This window comes from Squalius cephalus, assembly GCF_949319135.1.
Source record: "Squalius cephalus genome assembly, chromosome: 4".
Taxonomy (NCBI): Eukaryota; Metazoa; Chordata; class Actinopteri; order Cypriniformes; family Leuciscidae; genus Squalius; species Squalius cephalus.
Window position 1 is genome coordinate 29,587,528 of NC_137125.1, and position 11,068 is coordinate 29,598,595.

The 11,068-nt window shown below is 38.7% G+C and overlaps 1 protein-coding gene across 1 annotated transcript; it reads left to right on the forward strand.

The window, feature by feature from the left end:
• The first annotated feature begins 180 nt into the window (after positions 1-180).
• LOC307157929 (uncharacterized protein) lies at positions 181-10,794 on the forward strand. Its single transcript, XM_079869924.1, has 3 exons — positions 181-235; positions 809-931; positions 8,093-10,794. Exons 2-3 carry the CDS (start codon positions 844-846, stop codon positions 9,628-9,630), a joined length of 1,626 nt encoding a protein of 541 aa, XP_079726050.1. The 5' UTR covers positions 181-235; positions 809-843; the 3' UTR covers positions 9,631-10,794.
• The last annotated feature ends 274 nt before the right edge of the window (positions 10,795-11,068 follow it).

The following is an 11,068-nucleotide window of genomic DNA, read 5'->3' on the forward strand; positions in this document are numbered from 1 at the left end:
GAGTTGGGGCAGAGTAACAAGTAACGTGTGTATAAATGTAAGTATGTGCGTATGGAAGAGATAATTAAAAAATTATCTTAAATAAATCCTGACTGTATAACAGCACAGTAGGTGGGATGCAATATGCACACAGGATGCAATGCGCTAAAAAAAAGGACTTTCATTTTGGCGCGGCAATATGACGTCATAAGTAGGCGCCGCGCTACTGCATAGGATGTAATTCGTCTGAAGAAAGGTTTGTATTTTTAGTCATTTAAACGGTTTAAATCAATACAAACTGTTCAATCAATTTTATAATCGTTTTTACAAGAGATATAAAGTTAATTATATATTTTTTTAATGTAACATTATAATGCTTTATATATTATTAAAGAACGTTATTTTTTGTAGATAAAACGCATCCGCACATGCCTAACAAAACAGGCTCCTATCAGTGCGCTAGCTATTTCATGAATCGCTCATTAAAAAGTAGAGATTAGAGAAACAGAGCTTTTTGAAACGTAGGAGTCAATTGAAGCAAATGTTGCTTATAAATCTGAATTGGGAAACAAAGATGTATCTCTGATGACGAGACATGTGTATTGAGAACTTTTACTAACCATTTTTATTATTATTTGTAGTGTTTTTTAGTTTTTTTAATGGGGCCATTTAAGGCCATTAACTCACTCTGACTGACTCTCTTACCAGTGAACTGAACTACTGAACTAGAGCTGATTGATTTAGATTGATCGCAGAGATTTAGTTTGGATTTATTTTCTTTCTGTTAATTATTCTCATCTTTAACATGACGTTATGTATAAACACACAGAAAAACTGGTGAAGCAACTGAGACACACTGTTATTATGATGGCGTTTATTAAAGAAGAGAGTGAAGAAATGAAGATTGAAGAAACATTCAGTGTGAAACAAGAAGATACTGAGGAACAAACAGGTTGGTTTCATTCTCAAAGCAGAACTTTGATCCTTGTTTAAAATGGCCAGCTCTACAGAAATGAATGATATTTTTGAAGAATGTTTGAGTGTCCCTATTAAAGTGGCTTTATTTGACATGGAGCGGGTCGCCTCATGTGGACAGACATGTTGACACATAATCGATTGAGATTCGGGAACCTCTCTAATTGGTGGATCTCACATCGGTCCCGACATGTGTGTGGTGGGGGGGTTGTGTTTGGGGTGTTGTGAAGGGGGTAGAAACAAATCGGCGCCTATGACCAGACATATACTAATGTTGCCTTCAAATGCACGTGAGAAGATCCTACTTAATTTAATGTATGACATAATGAATGCCCAACTAAGGTAAACAATACAGCATAGTCCTGCACAGGTCCGATTTAGTAAATCCGCACCCGCCTGTACCCGCAGTGCTTAAAACCGCACCCGACCCGTGCTAATTAAAATTCGCATGACCGCACCCGACCTGACCAGCTTAAAATAGAACCGACCACTTGACCCGCAACCGAAATAAAATCACATTATAGACACTTACAAAAATGTTTATTGCCAGGTCATACAGAAGTTATCATACGACAATTAACACAAGGACAACTTCAGCCGAAGCTGTCAAAAGGCCGGTACATGAAGAACATGGCTAATGTTACCACAAAACTGAGTAGCCTAATAACATTTTACCAATCGAACAGACGCGGCTACAACACTATATCAATTTCGTCTAGCCTACATCTGACAATTTTGGGTTCAAACACACCCTGCACACCACACATACTTAACAGTGTTAAATTTGAAAAATACTCTTCGATAGAACTGCTTGGTTTGTTACCACAGTATCTGCGTGCTTTCTCTGCGATGAAGTTCCACATTTGCGGCTATCCAACACGAAAATGCATGCAGCTAAGCCTTTCACAATATTGTTTTCTTCAGATAACTCCAAATTTCTCCCCCACAATGGACTTGATTTTTTATGATGTATTGTCGACAAATTTACAATCTCCACTAGCTATTCTTTTCTTCAACTCCTCAGCATCCATCTCGATGACTGCAAGCAGATTGCGCGTGCGGTTATGATGAATTTTTAAAACTGAAAGTAGGTATAGATCCTGGGAGGGCGTGGGCACAAATAAAACTGATGTGGATTTTTAAAATTATTTTATCAACTTGAAATACAGGCATATTTTTGTAGATGTGTTCCTAAAAATATGCATATATTCAGGGATGCACATAAGTGGTGCGCATGCGCTACCCAATTAAACAATGCGTACCAGATGAATTGCCGCAACCCTCATTTGCGTACCTAAGATTTGGGGATAGATAGGTGCTATCTGTGGTGTTGGATAGGCCTCAGAACTAGAGATGCGCGGATGGTCTATTTCATCCGCAACCGCATCGCAAAACTCATCCGTCCGCCATCCATCCGCACCAACGTTTTTGACCAATTTTTAAAACCGCACCCGCCCGCCATCCGCTGATTGGGCAATGCAAAGCACTGCTGATGACAGCCGCGAGACTAGAAAACTCTCTTACCTCAGAATATCAGCAGTGAACTCCGTCTCCGATCGGCGCACATGACAAAAATAAATAAATAATTTAAATAAATATAGCCTAAATTAAACGAACTTCGGCAAACCTGACCGTACAATATTTTCATTGTAGCCTAATAGAAAACGCATTTTGGCACATAATTTAGGATTTTTCGTTGGTGCGCCATCAGCTAGCCTATGCCTACAAAAGACAGATGAAATTTAATATTAATAATTGATCCATGTCGGTATACACAGCCTAATATTTTACACTTAGGCTATAATTAAAAAATAGCCTAAACAATCAAGATAGCCTATTTACTTTTTTTATTTATTAAAACCTGGAAATTGGTTAATGAAACATGGATTAAAATTAAGATACAATTAATACAAAACGAAATTCGCTTTAAAGAAAGGCTTTGTGCTTTCTGTTTGAGGTCTCTGTGAATGTTTGAAAGTCTTTTAGTGCCGCGGCGCTTTCAGAGTGGTCGCGTCCGTAATGGAGAACTGTCACTCACGTAAGATTGTTTTTTCCTCATAAATGACAAAATACTTAAAAAAAAAAAGACAAACCATCAATTTAAAAAAAATATATATATAAAAAAAGGATGGATTTATAGCGTTTTGGGGGAAAAATGGATGGATGACCTTCTATTGCCTTTGTTTTTAATTCTCCTTTTTTGAGTTTGTCACGTAAAGTTACCTCCTTCGCCGGCGTTGCCATCTCTGATAATAACAAGCAGTCTGCATAGACTCGACTAGGCCATATTAGCCTACTGCCTGATAAAAATTTGACTCTTTTAAAGTGTGCTCGATTTTTTATTTTTTTATTTTTTTTATTTTTTTTTATTTGGATGTAGGTATAGTCAGATATCAATATTTAACAATATATTATGCATCCCTCTAATTTGTTCCTCCCGTGAGGTGGGTTAAGGAAAAAATGCATTTGAAAATGTGAGGACCAAGCAACAACCCCAGGTTCTCCCCTGAGAACAAGACCAAAAATGTTATGTGCACCCCTGCATATATTTTTACGTTTGCATGTGATTGTTTTAAACCCGTGTTTAGACCCGTGTCTGACCCGCACCCGTATCCGACACAGTTGGATATTTTTCACCCGTTTGAGCAAAATTTGCGGGTCACCAACCCGTGCAGGACTCTGCAATACAGCATAAACAAAACAAATATTTTGAGTAACATTAAACCCAATGCCTACTATTAAACAGAAAAAATTGAAAACCATTAATTCATATCACTTAATTAATTAATTTTTGACCGGATGCAGCTCGCGGACCGGACCACCCACCTCTGCGGGTATGGTCTCGTTGGACGGGTCTCCTCCAGGGCTATCTACGGTCTGAGTTTCAGAATTTTTCCTCTTTCCTTTCCCGACTTATTAAGAGAAAACGACAACCCACACGCTTCCCCCCCCCCCCCCATGTTTGCCATAGACCTATCGCTCCGAGCCGTGCTCCGGGTTCTGTGGGAGAATTTGAGCCTGGCCGAGTATGGTGAGCCTTCCCCGGCTTGGCTCAGACCGAAGGAGGGCCTGGAAGTCAGAGTGACTTTGTGATTTTAGACTTAGGGAAAATCTGGAGCCTTCCCTTCACCGCACATGCCCCGTTATGCTTAACTCGTTTTTGGAATAAAGCCGCTATATCTCGGAAACGGAATTTCGCAACGAGTTGGCACTCAGGCTGCTAACTGCTCCCTGGGCCCGTTGGTTCCGAAGTGCACCCTTCTCTGTTGGACCCCACATCTCCGCTTCGTGGGATGGGGGCGTGGCTTGGGAGTGGTCATGGGGGGTCAATGGGACATTTGCCCACTATAGTGGGTAATTGGACAAATAGTGGGTTCGTGGGACGGGGGCATGGCTTGCCAATCCCAATGCATCTTTATCGTTATCTACATGTATATTAAAATCACCAACAATTAGGACTTTATCTGCAGCCAGTACAAACTCTGATAGAAAGTCAGCAAATTCTTTAATAAAGTCTGTATGGTGCCCTGGTGGCCTGTATACAGTAGCCAGCACAAATCTCAAAGGTGATTTATCATTTACACTATATATTGTTACATTAAGCACCAACACTTCAATAGAATTATATTTGAAACTAGACTTCTCAGTAATTCTGAAAATATTACTATAAATTACAGCAACACCTCCCCCTTTGCCTTTCAGAAGAGGTTCATGTTTATAACCGTAATCTTGGGGGGTGGACACATTTAAAGGAGAACTTGGTAACTTTTTTAACTTAATAAAACTGTCTAGAAATCATTTGGATGGTTAAACAACCTGTTCTGGTGATATTGGTGACTTTCCCCGCTCCCCCCAGCGTTCCCAGGCGGAAAACCAACCTTGCAACTTGGGGACTACCGTCCCGGCAAGATAGAAATTGGAAGTCTCGTGAGAAACGAGAACGAGCGCGAGCGCGAAACACAAATTGCTTTACGGCAATTCGACATAAACACACACGCATGTATGATGTATTACCAGATTACCCACCTCGGTAGACATAGCTCCATACGATACAGTTGGCTTGCTCCGATCAAAACAAACGCACACGAGCAGCGGTAGAGAGGGGGAGGAGGCCGCCGCAAGTGAGTTTTTTTACGACCGTGTTGTGAAATATACGCCCCCCCCACAGCTGTAGGGGGAGCTCGTGGGGAAAACATGCGACAACAAAAGGAAAAATCAGCGAAGAAGTGACTCGAGTTCGCTAGAGTTGCCGAGTTCTCCTTTAAAGTAACGTAATCGTTTGGTTTTAGCCAGGTTTCTGTCAAACACAGCACATCTAGGTTATAGTCTGTAATCATATCATTAACAGTAAGTGCTTTTGAAGTAAGGGATCGAATATTCAGCAACCCAGGCTTTATCATTTGCTCATTTGTATTATATTTGTTTTTAAATTAAGACTTATTTTTACCCTTAGATGGGTTTGGAAGTTTTTTGTATTTCCTAATTCGGGGAACAGACATAGCTCTATGATGATATCTAGGTGAAAGAGTCTCTATGTGATGGGATTTTTCTGACCTCAGTGACGTGAGACAGCTGGTAGACGATCGGTTTAGCCAGTCTGTCTGCTTCCTGACCTGAGCCCCAAGTCATGTTTGAGCTCTAAGACTATGTGCAATATTACCAGAGAGAAGAGCAACACCATCCCAGGAGGAATGAATACCATCTCTTTTCAAACAGGTCAGGTCTGCCCCAAAAACTTTTCTAATTGTCTATGAATTCTATATTATTTTGCGGACACCACTTAGACAGCCAGCCATTGAGTGAGGACAGTCTACTAAATATCTCATCACTCTGGCAAACAGGAAGGGGGCCAGAGCAAATTACAGTGCCTGTACTTACAATCATACTTGCGAGTTCACACACCTCTTTAACGTTAATTTTAGTGATCTCCGACTGGTGAAGTCGAACATCATTAGTGCCAACGTGAATAATAATCTTAGAGAATTTATGATTACCACTAGTCAGCACTTTTAAATTTGCTTTGATGTCAGGCGCTCTAGGTTCTGGCAAACATGTGACTATGGTGGCTGGTGTCTCTATTTTCACGTTCCGTGTAATAGAATCACCAATAACTAGGGCACATTCATCAGGATTCACAGTGGGTGTTTCACTGAGTGGGGAGAACCTGTTTAATGTTGTAATCAGAATGGAATAGCAGTGTTTTGTCCCGCGACTACAGCGCCTCACCGTCACCCATTTGCCCTGCTGCACGGGCTCTACAGCCGGAACCGAACAATGTACAGAGTTCACTAAGCTAGTCGCATCCTAAGCAGTATCTAAAGCCCTTGCACTCTTGCAATTAACCTCTATTAAAGTTTGGATGCATGTCTCTAGTTCTGAAATCTTCTCCATCAGACTGACTATCTCCCTGCATTTATCACATGTAAATCCTGTGCTGACAGAGAAGGTTATGCTATACATGTTACATGAAGTGCAAGTGATAATAAGAGAAGATGACATGATCACTGTGTTTGTTGACTGATCCTACTCACCACAGTTGTTTGATGAACTCGTAAAAGGCGTGAGTGCGCGAAAAAAAAAAGTGCGCACGGATGGCACGCTAACAGGCTAGCGAATTACTACCATGTTGTGCTAGCAATAACGATTTAGATTGAAGCTAGCAATGTCAGGTTAATGTGTGGTGTTGAGTAAGTTATATTTAGCAGTATAAACAACAAGGAATGATTGTAAATGATTCAAAACAGAAGATATACGAAGCTTACAGACGCAAACCAACTCAACAGCAGCAGCAAGGCAGACAGGAGCAATCGATCATGCACCTTGATCCTGATCCTGTCATGGATCGCCCAAAGTGCAACCCCGCTACATGTCGGAGCACTGCCCACAAGGCTATTGGCTCTGACAAGTATCACATCTTTAATAGCATTAAAACACTCTGCTAAATTGGGGTTGAGACAAAATATAAATATCATTGTCATTACAATGAAAACTAATGAAAATGTCCCTCACGGGAAACATATACAAGGAGAAAAGCAGAGGACCTAATACAGAGCCATGTGGCACTCCATACTTTGTTGTAATGAGACATCTTTTCATTTACACAAAGTGGTAGTGGTCAGACAGTGCACACAGCCGCGCACACAGAGAGAGCTGCTTTTCAGATAGCGCACAAACTCCGAATTGATCCCTCTTTTGTGTCTCCTTGCATTTGGATGGACACACAAAATTGTCAAAATACCCGTCTCAGCAAGTATTCTCGTAAACCCAGCCAGTTGTCTTTGGATAGGTGCATTAGGTCTTAAAGTGACAGCAACCTATAAATACCTGGTGTTGTCTGTATGTCATTAATGTTAACTAAACAACAAAACACAGCTCTAACAAAGATTAATCTATAATACATTTATACAGTGAACATAGTGTTATTTTACGTTTAATTATTACATTTCTGTACCTGAAATGAATATTACAGTTAGACCTTACTTTATTTGTAACTTGTTATATTGTATTTACCTATGCTTGTAATTATTGTATTTGTTCTTATTTTTACTGAGTCGTCACTTGCCTTTATAAAGTTTGAACTATTAGTTAGGCAAGTAGTTTTTGCTTTTGTCTTGGAGTACTTAAAGTGCAATAAATGGAAAGAAAAGTTTACTCAAATCCCCCATCTCCATGGAGATTAAACTATACCTGACTAGTTCTTTTAAATCAAAAGATTTTCTTTTTGGTTAGAGGGATTTGATAATTGCCAGCTTGAAAGTATTTGGGACATTTCATATAGCTAAGAATTAACAATATTGAGAAGAGTTAGCTAAAGCCGGTGACACACTTAACAACTGTAAGGCCGATTATGAATGTAATTTGATACTTAAGATTGATCTTGCCCAAACAACCCGAATCAGAAACAGTTATGTTCAGTCGGTGTTTAAAATGTGCTACAGTTGGAAACAGTCTGTAAGTGTGTTCATTTTAGTCTTAGAATGTTTCAACTAGTCGTTAAGTGTGTCCCCTGCATTAGTGAATAGCGAATGTATATAGGATCTAGTGTACATGTTTGTTTGTTTGTTTTTTATGCTTTACATGTCTAAATGTTTTGAATTGTGTCGCTTTGTGCAATTAAACTGGGGTTATTTTTTCTTAGATCTGATGGCACTAAAAGAGGAGAGTCAAGAGGACACTAAAAAGGAAGTCAAAGATCTGTATGCAAAACATGATTTAATACCTGGAGAAAAATCCTTGTGTTGCTCACAGAATGAAAAGACTTTGTCACGAAAAAGAGCTCAAAATACAGAAACTGGAAGTTATATCACCTGTGAACATTGTGGAAAGAGTTTCATAAAACATAAAAACCTTCAAGTTCACATGAGAATTCACACAGGAGAGAAGCCATTTACTTGCCAGCAATGTGGAAAGAGTTTTGCTCAAAAAGGTAGTCTTAAATCCCACATGAGAGTTCACACTAAAGAGAGCCCTTTCACCTGCCAACAATGTGGAAAAAGTTTCACTCAAAAAGGAAACCTGAAAGTCCATATGAGAATTCACTTTAAAGTGACCCCATTCACCTGCCAACAATGTGGAAAAAGTTTCACTCAAAAAGGAAGCCTTAAAGATCACATGAGAATTCACACTGGAGAGAACCCGTACACATGCCAACAGTGTGGGAAAAATTTTATTCGAAAAGGAAACCTAAAAGTCCATATGAGAGTTCACACTGGAGAGAGCCCTTACACCTGTCAACAGTGTGGAAAAAGTTTTTCTCAAAAAGCAAGCCTTAACTGCCACACAAGAATTCACACTGGAGAGAAGCCTTACAAATGCCCTCATTGTGAAAAGAGTTTTACTCATAAAGGAACCCTTAATAAGCACATGTCAATTCACACCGGAGTGAAGCCGTTTGTATGTGGTCAGTGTGGAAAGAGTTTCAGATTTACAATAACCCTTAATTACCACATGAGGATTCACTCAAAAGATAACTGTTTAATATGTCATCAGTGTGGTAGAAGTTTCACAGACAAGAAGCACCTTAAGAATCATGTAGAGATTCACATCGGAGAGAAGCCTTTCATGTGCCATCACTGTGGAAAGACTTTCAAAAAAAATGCAAACCTTGAGATTCACACAAGAATTCACACTGGAGAGAAGCCTTATACCTGTCTTCAGTGTGGAAAGAGTTTCACAGTTAAAGGAAACCTTGACATTCACTCAAGGGTTCATACTGGAGAGAGGCCTTACAAGTGTCTTTGGTGTGAGAGTACTTTCAAATATCATAGAGACCTGAAATTGCATTTGCAAACTCATTCTAGAAAGAAATTACGAAGATCTGAGTGTGACAAGAGGATTACGAAAAGGAGCAATTTAAGAAATGACCTGAAACGTCATTTGCAAACTCATTCTAGAAAGAAATTACAAATATCTGAGTGTGACAAGAGGTTTATGAAAAGGAGCAATTCAAGAAATGACCTGCTCATTCACTCTGGAGGAAGCCGATTTAATTGTGACCAGTGTAAAAAGACATTTCTTTTGCCATCACACTTACAGATACACATGAAAAGTCACACAGAAGTGAGACCCTATAATTGTTCTTTTTGTGGAAAGCATTTTAAATGGCTCAGCAATTTACAATGGCACCAGAAATTATCTGTCTGTGTGAAATCAAAGCTACATTCACGCAGCAGTTGAATGTGGCCCAAAATGGATTTTCTGCTCAAATGTGTGTATATTTATATATATCACTGATTCTTGAGAGTCGAGACAAAACATGTCTTAATTTAGAAAAGAAAAGTCTTAATTTATAGCAAAAATTAAGAAATTCATCATGATTGACATACTTACAAAGTTAAATCTAAAGGAATTGTATATACCTATGATTTTTAGAATAAACTTTTTTTTTATCTTTTTGGGGAAATTTGTTTAAATGTATGGTATGTGGTTAGAAGGTCCATGTTATTGCACTTGTCCTCAGCAAGAGGTCACAATATTAACCATCCCAAAAAACTTTAAAAAAGCTCTACAATTGTGAAAACATATACAGTATATCAAATAAAAAATAAGGGGTATAAATATAAAAAACAATGCATGAAGTAAACATCAAACAATATTTTCCATAAAAATCTGCCTATTAAAGTTGTGTCCTCAGTTTCTGTCAACTCCATCAGATTTTTTCATAAAGCTCTTTAAATCAGGAAATAGCATGGTCAGCTATATCCCTGAGGACCCCTTTTCATCTCTCTGCCTGTGGTGAATGCAGCACTACCACACATGCTCTGGTACGTTTGACATTTTTTTATATTTTAGACAAACAATGTCAATATTCCTATGGTCACAGCTGCACCATGTCAATACCATCTTTCTGTTAAGATACTTTTTTTTAAACCATAGTGGATTGAATTTAAGCATTTTAGTGAGGTTATTGGGACAGCTAGCAACTGAGGAAAAACTACCTAGCTGCAGTGTACAATACATGTTTTGGCGGGAAAATACATGCCCTTACGTCAACTACGTCAGACGTCAACTCCGTCAGGTTCTGTCAGGTTCTGACGGAGTTGACCTGTAAGCTGACGGAGTTGACAAATCCACCAATAACCTCTTAATGTGCGAGTATAATATTATTTGTGAATATAGTGAAGGGTTAAACTGTTATTTCAGGGTTTTATTTACACATAAATGCACATACATAGCATGCATTACATTATTTAACCATACGCATCTGACTTGTAGATAATGGGCAGGCAGTGGTCTGCTTATTATTGTGTAACGTGTAACTTTGCCAGCACTTTAATATATATATTTATATATGTAGAAACAGAGATAGAGAAATGAGAAGCCAGTGTAGGGCTGGGCGATATGGCCAAAAAAAAAAGATCACGATAATTTTTTTTTATATCAGTCGATATCGATAATTATCACGATAAATGTCAAATCTTTATTTCTTTCAAGTTTAAAGGCAGATTTTTGCTCCTAAGTGAAAGTTGTAGAAAGCAGAGCGTTAATTGTGGTTTTAAACTACTCTTTATTGTCAGAACATATCATGACAAACAGGTGAACATTTCACAAATCTGAGGTAAAACATTCAAACATTTGTCATTTTTCCTAAACAAAATAAAAATCTTGATAGAAA